Source organism: Mirounga angustirostris, unplaced genomic scaffold, assembly GCF_029215605.1.
Source record: "Mirounga angustirostris isolate CCGP_5_RB_7025 unplaced genomic scaffold, mMirAng1.0.hap1 SCAF_8, whole genome shotgun sequence".
Classification (NCBI taxonomy): domain Eukaryota; kingdom Metazoa; phylum Chordata; class Mammalia; order Carnivora; family Phocidae; genus Mirounga; species Mirounga angustirostris.
The window spans coordinates 31,650,930-31,670,938 of NW_026991716.1; the positions used below are offsets into that span (position 1 = coordinate 31,650,930).

The window sequence follows — 20,009 nt, forward strand, 5'->3', positions numbered from 1 at the left end:
CAGGAGTGCTAAGATGTCAGTCCTGCCCCTTCTCGCCCCACAGGTGAAAGCTCTGGGCTATGACGGCAACAGCCCCCCATCAGTGCCCTCCTGGCTGGACTCCCTGGGGCTGCAGGACTACGTGCATTCCTTCCTGTCCAGTGGCTACAGCTCTGTTGACACTGTGAAGAACCTCTGGGAACTGGAGCTTGTCAACGTGAGTGCGGCCTGTGCTCAGGCCTGGCCTGGCCCCCAAGGGTGCGGTCCACGGGTGGGAGGGGAGCTGTGGGTGCCAACATGGCCTGACCGCGCCCCCCCCCCCCCGCCCCCGTCCAGGTCCTGAAGGTCCATCTCCTCGGCCATCGCAAGCGCATCATTGCCTCCCTCGCAGACAGGCCCTACGAGGAGCCGCCTCAGAAGCCCCCACGGTTTTCCCAGCTGAGAGTGAGTTGGGGAGGGATGGAAACGGATAGGTGTGCCCTTCATATTGCTAGGAATCAGAATTCTTGAGGCATTCTTTGGAAACAGCATGACCTCCGTAGTAGAGGCGGGAACTTTCCGTCCCCTCTTGTCGGGGCCATTCTGCCCCCCCGGGCCCAGTGTGTGAGAGGAGCATAGAGCAGGAGTTGTTTGGGCTGGTCATTTATTGATTGTGTGCCTCCTGTCTACATCTGAGAAGCCTGACGGCGTCTATAATAAAGGGTCCAGTTTAAATATAAGTAGAAAGTAAAATGTCAGAAAAAGGAAAACAAATATCCGAATCCCAGCCGCTGTGGCAGAGCCGGGGGGCAGCGGGGCACAGTCTGATGTGAACCTGAGACAAAGCTGGGGATCCATGGCAGGACCTGCGCCCTCCCCAAGTCTTCTGAAGTAAAAGCCCTGCAGCGGGGTGGGTTCAAGAAGCTTTGACTTGAAAACCTCACAGATGCTTTGTTGCTCAGGCTGGGTAATTCCTGACTGCAGGTTAGACTCGGGCCGAGCTGAGGTCTGGGACCAGCTCCGTTCCAAGCCTGCAAGCCTGAGCCCCTAACAAGCGCTGGGCTCGGAGCAGGGCCCCCCGCCCTCCTCCCGTTTTCGGCAGCCTCACCCAGAGGGCGTCATTCTATGCTGCCTTCACCCAGCAGCCCGGTCTGAGGGGCAAACGCACCACTGACTCTCAGTTACAGAAACCGCGGAGACGGGGCCTCAGGGTGCCGACTGGCAGCGCTGTATATTTTCTCAAGCAAGGGCTCTGGGTTTGGTCTTGTGCCCCAGGGAGCTGCGGTGAATTGTAACAGATGATTTGGTCTTTGATGAGTATGAAAGCAGCTTCCCAGCCCTGTAAGCGTCCTTTTCCCCCCGCGGCTCCAGGCCGAGGAGCGTGTTAGTGACGTGGGGGTGCCCGGGGTGCCCGTGGCGACGGTGTGCCCGCAGGACTGGGTCGCCAGGGCTTCCTGGCTCCGGGAAGAGTTCGGTTGCTTTGATGGTACCTGGGCTGGGCTCCCGGGCCAGCGTGCCATCCATTCGGTGCCTGCTTGGTGTTGGCCCTTAGCTTCATGTCCATTCTCACTGATGCACCTGCCCTAACGCGCCCCAGGACTGGCTGACACCCACAATCCAGGGACTGGCCTCCTGGGTTCCAAGTGTTACTGGATTTCCCCCCACTACAGTGCCAAGACTTGCTCTCCCAGACATCGTCCCCGCTGAGCCAGAACGACTCCTGCACCAGCCGCTCCGCTGACCTGCTGCTGCCTCCCGGGGACACGGGCAGGAGGCGGCACGACAGTCTTCATGACCCTGTGGCACCTTCTCGAGCGGAGCGCTTCAGAATCCAGGTGGGGCCGGAGGGGAGCTGTGAATGGGGGTCCCCAGAGCCCTTCACTGCCCCCGTGTCCCCTGAGGTAGAAGCTGGGGTGGGGGCAGGGGGTAGGAGGCCACGAAAATCCAGGCACCTGGATCAGCAGCAGGAGGAAGATACTGCCTCCTCCCCTCCCGGACCGGTGGAGGGGGCTCCCCTGCATCTTATGTGGCTCAGAAGTGCAGATCCACTGGCTCCTCTTTGACTGCAGCCTCTCCTTCCAGCCCCTCAGGCCACCAGCCCGGTTTCTGCCCCATCTCAGCCACTTCTTGGTCCCTCGTTTGCTTGCCCTGCTGTTCCCCAGAGCGGCTTTCTGCCCTCCTTAACTCCACACCCAGCAGCCCAGCGTCGGGTGCGGCTGGGAGACACATCCAGCCGTGCCATCTACCCTCCCAGAACCGCCAGCCTCTGCTGGGCCCTGGGCTGCCCTGAAGCCCTTGCCCTAGGCTCGCCCCAGCCCGCAGTCCGCGCTCGCCTTCTCAGGGCCTTGTGTTCCGGGCTCCTGATGTATTCACCTGCCCTGCCTCCTGCCTTGCACCCGGATTCCAGGCTTTGTGTCTTGTCCCCCAAATTGGCCTGCTGGACACAAGATTGGCACATGTCCCTCACCCCCCCACCCCCAAACCCCACCCCCGGCCAAGGAGAACTTCAGTTTCACTGCTTTTTTTCTCTTGACTCACACTCCTCATCTCCAGCACCTGGGGATGTCCTTCACGTTTCCACAGGCACGGCCATGAATCTGACAAGATTTCAAAGCATGTTGTCCAGCCGTTTTAGTTGCTGTGTATCAGAAGGCTTCCACACAGTGCTGGGAATGGAAGTCATAAATATTTCCTGACTCTTTTCTCGCCTCCCCATTCTTTGGACCAGCGCCCTAGTGAAGGCCCCCATCACCTGGCACCTGGATTTCAGTGGCCTCCTGCCCCCTTCCCCCAGCTCAGCTGCCGCCTCAGGGAATACTATAAAAGGTCTCCCTAGCACTGATACCTGCCCACCCCAGAATCAGATCCAGGGGCCCTGACGGGGATATGAGACTTGCAGGGATCTGACTCCCGCTCCCCACCCTTCATGCTTTGAGCTTGTTTTCCCCTCTCTGGTTTTATTCATTTCCTGTCTCCACCTCAGAGCCTTCCCGACCACGCCTGCCCTCAGGTGGCCCAGGCCCGTGCCTCTCCACCTTTCCTTTGGCGTGGATAGGCCTCACCTCCGCCCCAGTGCACCTGCTTGGCTTTTTGTCTCCTGCCCTCCCCACTGCCCTTGAACCCCTGGGGCTGGCTTCTTTGCCCTTGGGTGTGCTGGAACCCACGAGTTCCTCTGGAGTGGGCAAGCAGACCTGTGACTCCACGTGTTCTACAGGAAGAGCAGCGCGAAGCCAAACTGACCCTTCGGCCCCCCAGCCTGGCTGCTCCCTACGCCCCAGTGCAGAGTTGGCAACACCAGCCAGAGAAACTCATCTTCGAGTCCTGCGGTTATGAAGCCAACGTGAGTTGCCCCTGCGCTCCCAGCCTGGCCGGCCTCCCTGCCACCCGCCCCTCCCGGCCAGGTCCAGGCCTCCAGTGCTGTTCTCCACTCCCGAGAGGGAAGGGGGGCCTCCCAGCCAGGGTCGGGGAAGGGAGTGAGGAGAGGAAACCATCTGATCATGGTCCCAAATCGGTTGGGTCGCCCTGCATGATAGCACAGGACGTCCTAAGCCCGCTTACTGCCTACTCCCTCAGTATCTGGGCTCCATGTTGATCAAAGATCTTCGAGGGACAGAGTCCACACAGGACGCCTGTGCCAAGATGCGGGTAGGTTGTCTGCAGGGGGGCGGCTGGCGGGGATGGGAGGCATCACCAGGGGCACCCGCTGCAGCCCCCGGGCCCTCCCACACCGTGTAAGGTCAGGCGGAGGCTGGGGCCTGTGGGATCCCAGGGGGCTTGGCCTTGAGAAGAGGCATTCACAGTCCCACTTCTTGCTTCCCCTAGAAATCCACCGAGCACATGAAGAAGATCCCCACTATCATCCTGTCCATCACATACAAAGGTGTCAAGTTCATCGATGCCTCCAACAAGGTGTGCTTCTCACAACTCTGTTAGCGGGAGTGGACCCCTCTCCCCGCCGCTCACTCCCCAACCCTGCCAAGCTGCCTACAGTGTCCGCAGCCCTCTTTATTCCTCCGTATTCCTACCCGCTCGGCCAGGCGCTTGCCTCTCAGCTGCCACACGTCCTGATCCCGGGGCCCTGCCCTAGTGACAGGCGCCCCTGGTCTCCCTCAGCATGGGTTCCATCAGCCCTCTTACCTGCTCCCGGGCCCTTAGTGGTGTGATTCTCTTCATGAGCAAAGGACTCCCCCCACGCCCTGCACTTGGTAATGCCCTCCCCTAGAGGGCAGGGGCTGGAGAGCTCGTGGTCAGATGTGAACATCTGACGCCCTCCATTGCTGTGGTCGAGGGTGGAGACCCCTAAACCTACCTTGGCAAGGTTAGACAGTGCCCCCACGCCCACCAAACAAATCGGAGAAGTAGCGGCCGTGGGCTCACGGCCTGGGCTGGGACAAAGATGGCAGTGGCGGGGATGGTGTAGACGGGCTGAGGTGGCCTTGGGGCCGAGAATTCCAGACCCTGCTTTCCCCAGCAGAACGTCATTGCGGAGCACGAGATCCGGAACATTTCCTGTGCGGCCCAGGACCCGGAGGACCTCTGTACCTTTGCCTACATCACCAAGGACCTGCAGACCAGCCACCACTACTGCCATGTGTTCAGCACGGTGGATGTGGTGGGTGGGGCCCTGAGCTGGGCGCCGCAGGAGGGTGGCCTCGGTGCTGTGCTGTCCCGGCACATGGGTGGCACCTGGCTCATGTCTGGTTCAGCTGAGGCCCCAGCAGCCATCTGGGCCAGTCCCCCTTTTTTTTTATTGGTTTGTTTATTTGAGAGAGTGAGCGAGAGAGAGAACACAAGCAGGGGGAGTGGGAGAGGGAGAAGCTGACTCCCTGCTGAGCAGGGAGCCCCATGCGAGGCTCCATCCCAGGATCCTGGGATCATGACCTGAGCCAAAGGCGGACGCTTAACCGGTTGACTGAGCCACCCAGGCGCCCCCGGGCCAGTCCCCTGTAGACAGTGATGAGACTGAAGCACAGAGAACGGGCGGCTCGTCTGCCGTTCTAGCCAGGGCTTCCCTCCCCCAGGCTGCTTGTCAACCCACCACCCCGTTCCCCACCCTCCAGGGGCCGTCTCCCTGAAATGCCCTCTACCCTGCTCTGGGGGGCAGCAGTGCCCTCCTGACGGGAGGCTGCCTTCTCCCACGTTCAGGCTCCGGCTGGGCCCACAGGGACAGCGGTGCAGCAGGGACTCCCCCTGCCCTGAGACAAGGCCCCGGGCCCTCTCCTCACCCCCAGGCTTCTGTCCAGATCCCTGCCATCCTGGGACAGAGTAGCTACTTCCCCAATCTCTGGGGCTTCTGGAACACAGACGGCCAGGCATTCTCAGCCTCAGGAAATCGGTGCTTGCTCTGGGCCTGGCGTCAGACTCCTGGCTCTGCCACTTGCTAGCTGTGTGGTCTTAGAAAGTCACTCGCCCCGGCTCCTCCTCGGCTGAAAAGAGACTATAACAGGAGCAGCTGTGTGGGGTTTGTTTTGAAGGTTAAATGGGGTCATCTACCCCATACTCGTAGTTCCTGGCACTTTGACCTAGAGCTCCCATTTTCCACAGACAGTCACTTCTGCTGTAATACAACATACATGCTCCCAAAGATCAACATGCTACATAAAATGACGCAGTAAAAATTTTGTAGGGTTTCTGGGGAGATAGGGCTCGGGGCACCACACTCGAAAACTTGGTCAGTGACACATTAGAAAAGATAGGAACCTAACAAACACACTGGCGCCGCTCTGTTCCCATGAAATGGTTAAGAAATCCAGAGCTGCGGCGGCCAGCCCGGCCCTGTCCCTTGAGAGAGACCTGGAGTGGACTTTTAGAAGGTGCGGGAAGGGGAACACAGAGGGCTGGGAGAGGAACAGTACCCCGGGGGGGTGTGGGGGCCAGGCCGTCGGCCCCTGGGAAGCTGAGCTACCAGGTCCCCTGGTGTTTCTGTCCACGACATTGTGCCAGGGAAACAAAATTTTGTGTGACGCTCAAGATTGTTCCTAACGTCTCAGTCACCTTGGGACAAAGCAGTGTTTTGAAAACAAGTGTTCTGGCAGAACTGGCCGATTCTCTCGTCAGCTGTCCTGGTGCCCCACCCCCACCTGTGCTCAGGGCCGTGAAGCCTGGGGGCGGTGGGGGGGGGGCGGTTTCGAGCCAAGGGGTGAGGTGGCTCCTCGGTCTCCGTGCTGAAGTCGTGCTCTGTCTCCTCCCAGAATCTGACCTACGAGATCATCCTGACGCTGGGGCAGGCGTTCGAGGTGGCCTATCAGCTGGCCCTGCAGGCCCAAAAGTCCCGGCCCCTGGGGGCCTCCGCCGCCGAGATGATCGAAACGAAATCTTCCAAACCGGTGCCTAAGCCTCGGGTCGGCACGAGGAAGTCAGCAGTACGTGAACCCGCCGGGCGTCGAGGGCGTGGGGTGGAGCGGGCGGCCGGAGGGGCTTCTCAGCCACAGGCAGCCGGCCCCTCGGAACGGGCCGCCAGCTCCTCTCCTGTCCCCGCCCCGGCCGCAGGCTGCGGCCCCCTCCCTCGCCAGGCGCCCCCGGGGCCGGCCCACAGCGAGCCCCCGGTAACACCACCCCGTGTCTGTGTCTGCTTTGCTCTGCGCCCCAGGTGCTGCCGCCCCCCGATAGTCGCTGTTGTCACTGTCACACCTGCACCACCCATCGTCCTTCTTACCTACCGCTGCCGTCTGTTAGTCCTGGAGTCAAGGTCTTTACACCTCCTGCTGTCTGTGTGTCAGTCTCCCTGAAGTGACCGTGAGCTTTCTGAGACGCTAGTGGCCTCCCCCCACCCCCCCACCCGCGTGACATTCTTTCCTGAGCCGCCCTCCTGCCATCCCTGTCTGTGCTTTAGCTCTCTGTTTCTCTGTGTGTCCTCTCTGCCGAGGCCCGGGGTGTGCTCTCAGGTCCCGCCCAAGGGATGATGCTCCGGGGAGGGCGCCACTCCTGCCACCCCAGCCCTAGGGGGCTTGCTCTCTGAGAACAAGGGCCGCCGCTCACGTCCCTCATGCTGGCACGATGCCAGCACGGCCCCAGGCAGGAAGAAGGGACAGCTGGGCCCTGCTGCCCCCCAGCCGGGTGCGGCGCTCCCTCTCTGACCCCTCACCCTTCTTCCTTGGCAGCTGGACCCGCCCGATACGGACCCGGATGCCCAGTCCCATGCCAGCGTCTCCTGGGTGGTGGACCCTAAACCAGACTCTAAGCGGAGCCTCAGCACCAAGTATGAGACCACTATCTTCTAACCGCTCACTCCCTGTCTCCACTAGTCTCACTGTGCCTTGCCATCCGACCTCTGCTCTTCTCAGCTCTCCTTCCGGCTGCTGACGCCAAGGCCCCGCCCCGGGGGGCCCTGCTCCCCCCGCCCCCCCGGCAGCAGCTCTAGACACCACACGCACAGCTTGTACCCAACACCGCCGGACACTGTGAAGTCCCCGCCTTGGGCGAGGACAGCTTGGCGGGGGAGGGGGGCGAGTTGCCTTTGAGGTGGGCACCAGGAAGCCTCAGCGGGCAGGCACTGTGAATCCTGGGGGCGGGGGGCCCAGTCTGCGAGCAGTCCACCAGTGAGCGCCCCTCTGACTAGGCCGGGCTCTCTGCTCTCCTCCCGCCTTCTATGCCAAGCCGCAGCCGGGTGCCGCCGCCTAGAGCGAACCGTCTTTTTGCACCTTTCCTGACACAACCAACCACTGTGACCACGTGGTGCCAGAATCCCCTCGCAGTCCGCTCACGGCCGGCCTGCGGCCCCGTCCCTCCCTCCTGCGAGAGCCCGAGCTCCGCGCCGTGGCTCGCCTGGGGCCAGACTGCGTTCCGGGAGGGCCCAGGGGCCCCGGGCACAGGCCTGACTCGGCAGCGTGGAGCCCTGTGGAGCCCTGAGCGTCTGGACCCCCGTGGGCTGGCTTCCCTCGGCAGGCCTCTTGGTCCCCAGAGTCGCGCTCCCGAGGAATGGGATGGCCTCTGTGTGTGTGTGTGTGTGTGTGTGTGTGTGTGTGTGTGTGTGGTCGGCCCCTCCTGCCTTCGCCGGGGAGTCGCACGGCTGGCTCTGGAGTCTAGCTCACCGAGGAGGAAGGCCTTTCTGGGGGACCCAGCGAGAGGGAGGCCTGTGCGCCTTCTTCCCTCACAGAACCCAGCCGCTCGAGGACAGGGACCCGGACCAAGCAACTCCCCTTGTCCTCCCGGGACTTCCTGTCACTGCTCCGCAGTGGGAGGGTCAGAGATAGTCAGCCCCGCTCAGCCTTGAGTCCCCTGAGAGGGGAGGCTGTGGATCGTGGAGCGGAGGCTTTGAAGAAGCACCCCGGTCTCCGGGGCGGGCTGGTCAGCTCAGGTGGCGGGAGACAGGAAAGCACGGTGCCAGGAGGACGTGCCGCCAGCACAGCGTAGGCTGGGAGAGAAGCCTAGAGAAGCCGGGAGCTCGCGGCGGTTCCTGGAGAGGCGGAGGCCAAGGTGATAAGGCGGGCTGGGCGCCCCTGCCCGCCTGCCTGTCCTGGTGCCTTCCTGAGCCACGGGCGCTCAGGGGAGGCTGTGAGGGACCTTCCTTCGCTTCCATGCTTCCTTTCAGTTTCCTCCACCCTGTGCAGGCCCCTGTGGTTAACCCTTTCCTCCCCCCGTTGTGTTTGCTTCTGCCAAGCTGAGCCACTGAGGAACCGACTGTGCTGCAGAAACACAGACGTGGGGAGCACAGGCTCCCACCTCCGCGGCCCCCACCACCACCGCCGCCGCCACCACTGTGTCACCTGCAGCCTCGAAGACCCAGGCCTGGCCTCTGCCGGGAGCAGCTCCGTGGGGCTGCTCGGCCTGGACCTGCCGCCACCCGGTCTTACAGAGTGAGCCGCACTCCAGGCCTCGAGCAGATGAGACTGGAACTCCAGAGAGTCAAGAAGTGACTTGTCCAGAAGACATTTTTTAATAGAAAAAAAATTTTTTTCTAGAAAACGAATTTTTAAGACTCGGCTCAAACCTCTAGGTTAAACTGCCAATCTTTAGACAGACGGCCACGGGATCGGAAGACAGGGGTGCCCCAGAGCGGCTCCGAGGCCGGCCGGCGCCGCCTTCTGCCCCTGGGATGGGCTGTTGGCGCCGTCCGCGAGGCTGTAGAGGGGGGGCAGTGCCCTGGGGGTGAGCGGAAAGCAGGCCCAGGTGGGTTTGTTCGAGTCTGCCTTTCAAACCCAACCAAGTCAGTTGCTGTTCCTTATGAACCGCACGACTTCTTGTCCCCGTCCGGAGCCGGACGCTGCCTCTGCAGTAGGAACAGGCCCCAGACGCACCTGGCAGAAGCAGAGACTCCCGGTCCGTGTCTGGGCTTCCAAATGTGAAGGTCTGGGGGCCAGACGGAGCTGAGCGAGCCGTGCCCGGGACCATGAAGTCGGGGCCGCTCCTCGGCGCCAGAGCCCAAGGTGGCCAGGGCGCCGGGCCCCGCACTCTCTGGCGACCTCAGACTGCCTGGGTTCAGTCAGAAAGGAGAAAAAGCAGCTTTGTTTCGGGCATTAACGGGTAGGTCGGCTAAGACGGCTACCTGCCAATTTGTGATTTGTCTAATCAGGTCTGTGTGACTAGGACTCGCTTTGATTCTCTGAATTATTGGTTTGACTGTTGTATTTTCCGCTGCTGGATTCATCCCTGGCTCCAGGTGTAGAGAAGGCTAAAGAAGGGGACAGGTGATTCGGTTCTCCCCCAGTGTGGCCTTCAGGGCAGACTGGGGTCCTGGCGCACCACTACCACTTAAGGCCTCCTGCTGGCTTGCTTCGCTTGTTGACTTGGACTCTTGCTCTGTGCTCCTGAGGGTGGTAGAAGCAGACGGGGTAATTCCTGTGAGGCCGAGAGGCAGAGCCGGCTGCGCTGCTGGCCCAGTACCTTCTAGAGTAGGGAGCAGAGAGGAGCCGTTCCTCCCGGGGGTAATTCAGCAGACCTCATGCTTTGCCGGCACAGGGCGGGCTACCCCCAGGACCCACGTGCCAGGCTTCGGCGGGACTTCTTTCCCAGCAAAGGCTGTGAATCGGAATTCCCTGTGGGTTCCGTGCACAGAGAGTGCTCTCGGACACACTCCCCACCCCGGTGGTGGCCAGAAACGGAAAGCCCGGCCCTGTCCTCCTGCTGCCTCGAACCTGGGCCCCGGGGGCGGCACCTCCTCTGTCTGGAGCAGGGGCAGGGAACCCTCCACTTTCCGGTACTAAACAAGGACCTCAACGCTCGAAGTCTGGCTTCGCTTCCTGCTTCTCCCAAGGCCTGGGAGCCTCCCGTCAGCTCCCGCCACGCATGTTCTGTCCCCCCCGCCCCCCAACCACTACCACCCCGCTGGCCCGCGAGAATTGACCAGGGAACCGGAGGGGTGGGCGCCGCTCCCTCCCCTGCGGGGGGCCTGGCCTCAGCTAAGCGCGCCTCTCCTCTCCGGAGGCGGCAGGTCCAAAAAGCAAACTGTAGACACTACGATGAGCTGTTCGAGCCGTCTTTTTGTTTTTAAATCACACGTAGGTGTTTCCTCCCCTTGAAGCTGCTATATCTTTATTTATTCAGGGTGTTGTCATATTGGAAAGCCTTAGCTAATCCTCTCTGGCTCTGGGTTTGCTTTTGAGATTGGTTTATTTCCGAATAGTTGAGAAGGGTAGGGACTGGATCTTTCTTTCGTTTTTACTTCTCCTCCGGGGCAGGTACTCTCTCTCTCCCCTCGAAAGGGGCGGTGTAACTTCAAGGACAGGCTTCGAGCGGAAAAGCCCCCGCTTCGCTTCTGCACCGGCGTTCGGCGGCGGGGTCTGAGCTGTGCGGGGCCCCCCGGGCAGGACTTGCGAGGGAGTCAGTACCTTCCCCGGCCCCAGCCCCAGCCCCAGCCCCCAGCTTCTCTGCTCGCCGCTCTGAGCCATAGGACCCCTCCTGCCGGGCTCCGGGTCTGCCAGGCTCCACACGCCTCCTGGGTCTCTAGCCTCAGAGTCTGGCGGGCGTTCCTCGAGAAGCCTCTGGCCGAGCAGGCAGCCATGGTGGTGGCCGCCGCTCCCACAGTCAGACGCTCGTCTGTCCTCGGCCCGCCTGCGAGAGGCCCAGGCCTGCGGCGTGACCGTCACAAGCAGCTCGCAAAAGTATTGTTGCTAACGGGGTGGCAACGGGACTGAATTGTAATAAAAATGTTATTTAATCTTTGTCTCTGTATTTTGATACTTGAATGAATTCCCCTTTTATTTTACTGTACATATGATTGTTAATCTGTCCGATTTTGTCCGAATTACAAACATCTTGTGGTACCAAACATAACGAATCTGCGCAACAATGTAGACTGACCTCACGACACGAGAGAGAGTGTAAATATTCCTGGGCTTCCAGCTTCGGTTTGGTTATTTTCATAACTGTACAACCTAGAACAGACGGAATTAATAAATGAGAAGCAACATGAAACCAGCCTTCCTTTTTGGGAGTTTTTGAATTGGAAAGCTGCTTGACGGGTCTCTGGCAGCAGCGCAGGCCCGGGCTGTAGGCTGTAGGCCGGCTCCGGGTTGCTGACGGGGGTCCCGCGCTGCCAGGGACGAGTGTGGGGATGCCGCTCTGTCTGGTGCGCTGCCAGCGGGAAGCTGCCAGCGATCATCCGTCCGTCCACCCCGTCCAGTTGCAAGGCCTCTGTGCTTCAGCTTCCCCTCCTTAGAACATCTCCTCTGAATCCCAAGCAGGGGCCACGTTCTGGGTACGGATCCTCTGCATCCTTGTCTGGGCTTGTCGACCCGCAAACATTTATCGACTGTCTGTACAAGGCAGTGTGGGAGGACCGAGAGCTGTGGAAGAGGAGTGTCCCCCGCAAGGAACTTCCTTTAATTGTGGAGGTTACCTCTGAGACGTGCACAACTGGCTACCGACCCAAAGCCACGCTGAGGCCACCCCGGGCGGGAGCGTCCAAAGGCACACGGTGCTCCTGGAGCTGAGGGGGGACGGGGAAGGAGGGGCTGGTGCCTGGGCCGGTATTGAAAGGGGAGGGCTTGGACAGGCACGAACGGTACTACGAACCCCTTCGCCGACGGCATCTGGGCTCCAAACCCTGCTAGCAGCTCTCCAGGCATCCGTCTTGTTCACTCTGAGAAAGCAGCCAAGGCTCAGAAAGGTCACCACGCCTTCCCAGGGCCAGCTGGAGAGGACCTAAGAAACCATGCCCTCCAGTGGCTTCCAGCCTCCTCAGAGGCCCTGGTCCCATGCCTGCCTCCACCCCAACTGCCTAGCGCTGAACACTTATAAAGACTTATTAGAAAGAGAGAGAATATGGGGGGGAGGGGCAGAGAGGGAGAGAGAATCTCAAGCAGACTCCACGCTGAGCGCAGAGCCAGATGGAGGGCTTGGGGCTCCATCCCACGACCCTGAGACCATGACCTGAGCCAAAATCAAGAGTTGGACACTTAACCGACTGAGCCACCCAGGTGCCCCAGCACTGAACACTTCTATAAATGAGTTTCTGTGAAATATTCCATTTGTCAAGGGCTTTAAAAGTGAAAATCACTAGGGCGCCTGGGTGGCTCAGTCGGTTAAGCATTTGCCTTCGGGTCAGGTCATGGTCCCGGGGTCCTGGGATCAAGTCCTGCATCGGGCTCTCTGCGCAGCGGGGAGTCTGCTTCTCCCTCTCCCTCTGCCTGCCACTCCCCTTGCTTGTGCTCTCTTGCTCTCTCCCTGTCAAATAAAATCCTTAAAAAAAAAAGAAAAAAGAAAATCACTGATTTAATCCAATACCCAACTATATTTCTGAAGAAAACAAGGCCCAGAGCGGGGAAAGGTTTTTCCTAGCCAGCCAGCTAATAGACCAGATCCCAGCTTCTCACTCCCAATTAGGGCTTTTTAGGCCAGTGCACGGCCCCTGGGTAAAGAGAGTGAGGTCCAGTCGTGGAGGGCCTCATCATCCTCACACCCCTGCACACCCTGGCAGAAGAAACCTTACAGCCAGGAGGAGGAGGTCTGGCCATAATTCGTGTCACTGTGGCTCTGGAACAGGGCCCCAGGACACAGTCCACTGTCAGAGTCCCCTTCGGCCTCACTGAGAAGCCTTACGGCCGCGACTCTTGGGCTGCAGTGCTGACGGTGCTGATGGTGCCCTGGGGGCCCGCGCCTGGCCCAGTGGGAACGGCCGGTCTGGCACGAGTGTGGGCTGGGGCCGCTGCGACAAAGGAATGGATGGGGCCCGCTCGGCGGGAGTGCATCTGCCTGCCGCGTCCTGCCTCTGCCCCGTTCCCTGTGACGCCGGCTAGAGCGTGCTCCCCGCGCACGGCCCCTCAGGACCTGGAGGCTGGGAGCCGGCAGGAGCCCGGCGGCGCGGCTCTCTGCTCTCATCTCAGCGTGGAGGGTGAGGTAGCCCCTCACAGGCCCGTGCACTCCTCTCTCCCGCGGGCAGCGCCCACGTCCTCAGCAGCTCCGCCTCACAGACACTGCGGTCCGGGAAGCCAGGCAGCTGGCTCGTTCCTCCGTAGGCTGCGGCGGGTCACCCTTCCGGCAGTGACCAGGCGACTGAGGAAGCAGAACCGTGCCAACTGGAGCACCTGCCAGGGCAGCTCAAAACGCACTCTTAGCCCTGGCCACCTCTGGCTTCCTCCACCTACAGCGTGTGCAGGTCCCACCCGACAGCCAGCTCCTGGGGACAGGCGGACCTTTCAGAATGTTCCGCAGTTCAAACACCCAAGGAGCACAGAGGTGTGAACGAGCCACCACTCGGGGCAGCGTCTACAACTCTGGGGCTCGTCTTTCAGGCCTCAGCTACTAGGAACATTACTTTAAACAAGCCTTTATCAAATAAAAGAGTTTCCCTAACACCACAAAAGATTTGTTATCCAGTAAATGGGCCTGGGACAACTGCATAGCCACAGAGGTTGGGGACAGTACGGGGATTCCTATGCCTACTTACAGCAAAATAAATACCAGATAGCTCACATACTTAAATGTAGAAAAAATAAAATAAAATCCCAACAAAGCTAGAAGAAAATAGGGAGACTTTTCCCCCCACAATCTTGGTACGAGAAAGTTCTTTCCAAGCATGCTGCAAAACTCTGAATCCATTTTTTAAAAGATTAACATATTCAACTATATAAAAATCAAACATTTCTGCAAAGCCAAAAGCAACATTTAAAAAAAGAACAATTAGGGGCACCTGGGTGGCTCAGTTGTTAAGCGTCTGCCTTCGGCTCAGGTCATGATCTCAGGGTCCTGGGATCGAGCCTTGCATCGGGCTCCCTGCTCAGCAGGAAGGCTGCTTCTCCCTCTCCCACTCCCCCTGCTCATGCTCTCTCTGTCAAATAAATAAATAAAATCTTTTAAAATTTTTTAAAAATTAAAAATAAAAAAGAACAATTGAAAACAATATTTGTATCACATGTAACAAAGGACAAAACTTGACAATAGCTATCAAAAGTAAACCAGAGGACGCCTGGGTGGCTCAGTCAGTGGAGCGTCTGCCTTCAGCTCAGGTCATGATCCAGGGGTCCTGGGATCGAGTCCCACATCGGGCTCCCTGCTGAGCGGGGAGCCTGCTTCTCCCTCTGCCTGCCCCCGCCTCCCCCGCTTGTGCTCTCTCTCTCTCAAATAAACAAAATCTTTAATAAAAAAAAAAGTAAACTGGAACTTCTGCTTCCAGGAAGATCAAGTAGACATACTCTCCCCTATTCTTCTTGCTCGGTACAAATAAAAGCCCCAACCGAGACATCGATGGCACAGACAAAGCCCAAACAAGAGTCTGCTCTCCCTAGCCAAAGGACTAGAAGAGAGGCAGCCTGGCAGGACAGAGAGCTGTGAAGACACTAACTGCCTTACTCTATCCAAACACAACAGGAAAACAGTTGTGCCCCACGTCCCTGAGGCCAGCAGAGGCCTTGCCTTCTACGCTCACCAGGCTAACAGGGTGGCCCACACGCCCACTGACAGGTATCCGAGGAGGCCTAGTAGAAACTCACTGTTGCCCAGCAGTAACGAGGTGCTCCTGAAAAATACAATAACCGAAACTGAAATCTCAGTGGATGGACCGCACAGCAGAATGGATGGGAAAGACAGAATCCACCCACTGGAAGACAGAACAATGGAGACGACCCAATCTTGACAGAAAGACAAAACAGACTGGAAAGAAAATGAATAGAGTCTCAGGGACCCAGAACTCTAACATAAGATTGAACATTTGTGTCAGCAGAGTCCCAGAAGGAGGGGGAGTAGGGCTGAAAAAGTACCCAAGGAAATAATGGCTGAGAACTTCCCAAATTTGGCAAGAGACATCAACCTACACATTCAAGAAGCTGAGTATGCCCCAGACCAGATAAACCAAAAGAAATCCATCACACATCATATCCAAGGTACATCACTGTTAAATTTCTGAAAATGAAAGACAATTTCTGAGCCCAGCAAGAGAAGAACCTTACCTTGTCTACAGGGGACAAGTAATGTGAATGACAGGGGATTTCTCCACAGAGTTATGGAGGCCAGAAGGAAGTAGCATATTTCTCAGGTGCTGAAAGAAAAAACGAGCCAGATCCTACAGGCTGCAAAAATATCCTTCCTGAAGGATATGAATGAAGAGAATCAAGACAGCCTTGGATGAAAGAAAAGAAGGGACTTACCTGCCAGCAGGCCTACCTTAAATGAATGATAAAAAAACAAAACAAACAAACAAAAAACGCTTTTCAACAAAAAGGATAGGATATAAGGAGGAGCTTTGGAACATCAGAAAGGACGAACAAACATTAAACAAAAATATGGGTAAACCCAATAGACTTTCCTTCTCTTCAGCTTTCTAACATGTTTCACAGTTGAAGCAAAAATCATAACACAGGGGCACTTGGGTGGCTCAGCTGGTTAAGCGTCTGCCTTCGGCTCAGGTCATGATCCCAGGGTCCTGGGATCGAGCCCCGCATCGGGCTCCCTGCTCAGCGGGAAGCCTGCTTCTCCCTCTCCCTCTCCTTTCTATGTTCTCCTCTCTCTCTCTGTCTCTCTCAAATAAATAAAATCTTTTAAAAAAATCATAACACAATCTAATGTGTTTCTAAATATATGTAGAAGAAATATTTAAAATGATTATCTTTTAAATGGGGGTGGGGGTAAAGAACTGGTAGATGACGACACCAGTAAACTATGGCAAGCTATGCATTTATGTAATACCTAGGGAAGACACTAAAAAAATTATGCAAAGAGATAAACTCAAAAATGCTATGGATAAATCAAAATGGAGTGTCACATTTTTTTCAAGTAACTCAAAGGGAGACAGAAAAAAATAGAAAAATAAGAACAGAATAACTAGAAAACAAAATGGCACATGTAAGCACTAACATATCATAATTACACTAAATTAAAAGGTCTAAAAACATGAATTAAAAGAGATTGGCAGAGTAGATTTAAAAACGTGAACTATATGCTGTAAAGAAACACACCTCAACTAATATAAACAGGCTGAGAGCAAAAAGATAGAAAAAGATACATAATGCAAACATCGGTCAAAGGAAAGCAGGAGTGGCAATATTAGTATCTCATAAAGTAGAATTCAGAGCAAAGAAAATTATAAGAAAGAGAGGGGCATTATATAATAATGAAGGGTCAGTGCACCAAGAGGCCACATCAGTCAATGTGTATGTGCCAAACAACAGAACTGCAAAGTATGTGAAGCAAAGACTGACTGAACTGAAAAGGGAAATGGACAAATCCATAAATGCTATCAACTGAAGCGTGTCCCACCAAAATTCCTATGTTAAAGCCCTAAGACCCACTGTGACTGTATTTGGAGATGGAGCTAAGGTTAAACAAGCTCATAGGGTGAGGTCCTAATCCAGTTGGATTGCTGGCCTTATAAGGTAGAGGGAGGGAAGGCGGGAGGGAGAGCTCCAGACACAGACACAGTGGAAAGGCCATGTGAGAACATAGGGAGAGGGTGTCCATCTACAAGCCAGGAAGCAAGTCCTCACCAGAAACTGACCCTGCCAGTCCTTGATCTGGGACTTTCCAGCCTCTAAACATGTGAGAAATAAGTTTTTGTTTTTTTAAGCCACCCAGTCTATGGTATTTTGTATGGCAGCCTGAGAAGACTAATACAATAAATATAGTTGGAGACTATCAACAACTGATAGAACAACCAGAGAGAAAATCATCAAGGATATATTAGAACTCAACACCACCATCAACCAACAGGATCTCACTGACATTTAGAGAACAATCTGGCCCACAAGAGCACAATGCACATTGTTTTCAAGTGCCCATGGAAAATATACTAAGATAAACTAATCCTGGGTCATAAACCAAACCTCAACAAATTTAAAAGAATTAAAATCATATACAATGTGTTCTTGAACCACAACAGAATCAAAGTAAAAATCAGTAACATGAAGATAACAGGAAATTCTCTAAACTTTTAATAAATACACTTCTAAATAACCCATGAGTTAAAGAGAAAGTCTCAAGGGAAATCAAAAGATACATTAAACTGAATGAAAATTAAAATAACATCATATCAAAATTTGTGGGACAAGGTAAAGTTGTACCAAGAGGGAAATTCACAGCACTAAATAAATGCATACATTGGGAAAGAGGAAAAGTCTTAAATCAACAGTCTAAGCTTCTACCCTCACAAGGACCTCCGGGGAAAAAAAAAGAGCATAATAAAGCCAAAGCAAGGAGAAGGAAAGAAATAATAAAGATAAAAACATAAATCAATGAAATGAACACAGAAATTGGGAAAGTATTGATGAAACAGCTTTTTATATGAAATGACCAATAAAATTGACAAACCTGTAGCCAAACTGACAAAAAAAAAAGAGAGAGAGAGAGAAGGAAGACAGAGATTACCAATATCAAGAATGAAACAATGGCTATCACTACAGACCCTATAAACATCAAAAGGATAATATGAGAATACACAACCCTACACATATAAATTTGGCAACTTAGACAAAATAGACCAATTCCTCAAAAAAAATATACACTACCACACTCACCCAATGTGAAATAGATAATTCAAATAGCATTATAAATATTGAATCCATAATTTTAAAAAATATCCAAGACCAGATGAATTCACTGGAGAATTCTACCAAATGTTTAAAGAAGAATTAACACCAATACTACACAATCTGTTCCAGAAAACAGTAGAGTGGGAACACTTCCTAATTCATTCTATGAGCTAGTATTACCCTGATGCCAAACCAAAGTACCAAAAAATAAAACTATGGACTAATACCCCTCATGAGTATAGGCACAAAAAATCAGTAACAAAACATTAGCAAATAGAATTCAGATACATATAAAAAGAAGTATACACTATGACCAAAGGAAGTTAATTCCGAGGATACAAGGCTGGTCAATATTTGAAGATCAGTCAATGTAATCCAACATAGTAACAATCTAAAGAAAAAATCCCATTATCTATTGATGCAGAGAAAAAAATTGACAAAATTCAACATCATGATAAAAACTCAGAAAAATGGAAACAGGGTGAATAGCTCCCTAAAGATATCCACATCCTAATCAATAGAACCTGTGAGTATGTTACCTTATATGGCAAAAGATAATTTGCAAACCTGATTAAATCAAGGATCTTGAGATGGGGAGATTCCCCTGGATTACGTGGGTGGGCCTTAAATCCAATTGTGAGTATCCTCAGAGACGCAGAGGGAGCTTAGATACACACAGAAGAGGACCATGTAACCTCCAGGTGACCATGGAGGCAGAGACTGGAGGCGGAGATTGGAAAAATGCAGCCACAAGTCAAGGAATGCCAGCAGCCACTGGAAGCTGGAAGAGGCAAGAACAGATTCTCCACTAGAGTCTCCAGTGGGAGTACAGCCTTGCCCACAGTTTTTTCAGCCCAAACTGACTGGCTTCTGACCTTCAGAACTGTGAGAGAGTATATTTCTGGTTTTGTTAAGTAAGCCATTCAGTTTGTGGTAATTTGTTACAGCAATCACAGGAAACTAATTTGTCCCTAGAGCCTCATGTAGCTCAGCCTACACCTTAATTTTAGCTGGTCAGACCCATTGTGGCCTTCTCACACCCAGAACTGTAGATAATAAATTTGCCTTGTCTCAAGGCACTAAATTTGTGGTACTTAATACAGAGGGATTTCTTTAAACTTCATTAAGAACATTTATAAAAACCGGGGCACCTGGGTGGCTCAGTTGGTTAAGCGCCTGCCTTCGGCTCAGGTCATGATCCCAGCATCCTGCAATCGAGTCCCACAATGGGTCTTTGTTTAATGGGGAATCTGCTTCTCCCTCTGCCTGTCACTCCCCCTGCTTGTGCTCTCTCTCTCTGACAAAGGAAATCTTAAAAAAAAAAAAGAACAACATTTACAAAAACCTACAACCAATATTATATTTAAAGGTGAAAAACTGAATGTTTTCCCCTTAAGATTAGGAACAAAGAAAGGATTCCACATTACCAGTCTTAAAATTCTGAGAGTTCTAGCCAGTGCAATAAGGCAAGAAAAGGAAATAATAGGCATCCATATCAGAAAAGAAATAAAAGTGTCCCTATTTGCAGATTACAATTGTCTATGTAGAAAATTCCAAAGAATCTACAAGAAAATTATTAGAATAAGTGAGTTAAGATCACAGAATACAAAATAAACTTGCAAAAGTCCATTCTATTTGTAGAAATGAACATGTAGACACCACAATTAAAAATAAAACACCATTTGTAATCACTAAAAAAAATGAAACTCTTAGGTATAAATCCAATATGTTAAGGACTTACATGATAAAAATTACACAGTCCTGGGGCACCTGGCTGGCTCAGTCGGAAGAGCATGTGACTCTTGATCTCAGGGTTGTGAGTTCGAGCCCCACGTTGGGTGTAGAGATTACTAAGAAAAAGAAAACTTAAAAAAAAATCTGCACAGTTCTGATGAAAGACTCAAAAAAGATCTAAATAACTGGAGAGATATACCATATTCATGGACTGGAACTTTCAACTTAGTAAAGATGTCAATTCTCCCCAAATTGATACACAGGTTTAACATAGTATCTATCAAAATTCCAGCAATTTTTTTTGTAGATATAGACAAGATTAGTCCATGGAAAGGCAAACAAACTAGAATAGCTTAAAAAACAAAACAAAACAAAACACTGAAACAGAAGAATAAAGTGGGAAGAATCAGTCTACCCAAT

At 54.0% G+C, this 20,009-nt stretch overlaps 1 protein-coding gene across 11 annotated transcripts in view; it reads left to right on the forward strand.

The window, feature by feature from the left end:
• ANKS1A (ankyrin repeat and sterile alpha motif domain containing 1A) overlaps nucleotides 1-11,059 on the forward strand; it is a 184,322-nt gene extending 173,263 nt beyond the window's left edge. For 6 of the 11 annotated variants that reach the window (XM_064597489.1, XM_064597481.1, XM_064597483.1 and 3 more), the window contains 10 exons: nucleotides 44-196; nucleotides 316-423; nucleotides 1,629-1,793; nucleotides 3,173-3,298; nucleotides 3,532-3,603; nucleotides 3,781-3,867; nucleotides 4,433-4,570; nucleotides 6,150-6,320; nucleotides 6,548-6,646; nucleotides 7,059-8,551. In XM_064597489.1, the coding sequence (XP_064453559.1) occupies nucleotides 44-196; nucleotides 316-423; nucleotides 1,629-1,793; nucleotides 3,173-3,298; nucleotides 3,532-3,603; nucleotides 3,781-3,867; nucleotides 4,433-4,570; nucleotides 6,150-6,320; nucleotides 6,548-6,646; nucleotides 7,059-7,178 (1,239 nt within the window). In that variant the 3' untranslated portion in view covers nucleotides 7,179-8,551. The other 5 variants (XM_064597485.1, XM_045866741.3, XM_045866744.3 and 2 more) reach the window with 3 other exon arrangements.
• Nucleotides 11,060-20,009: the final 8,950 nt, after the last annotated feature.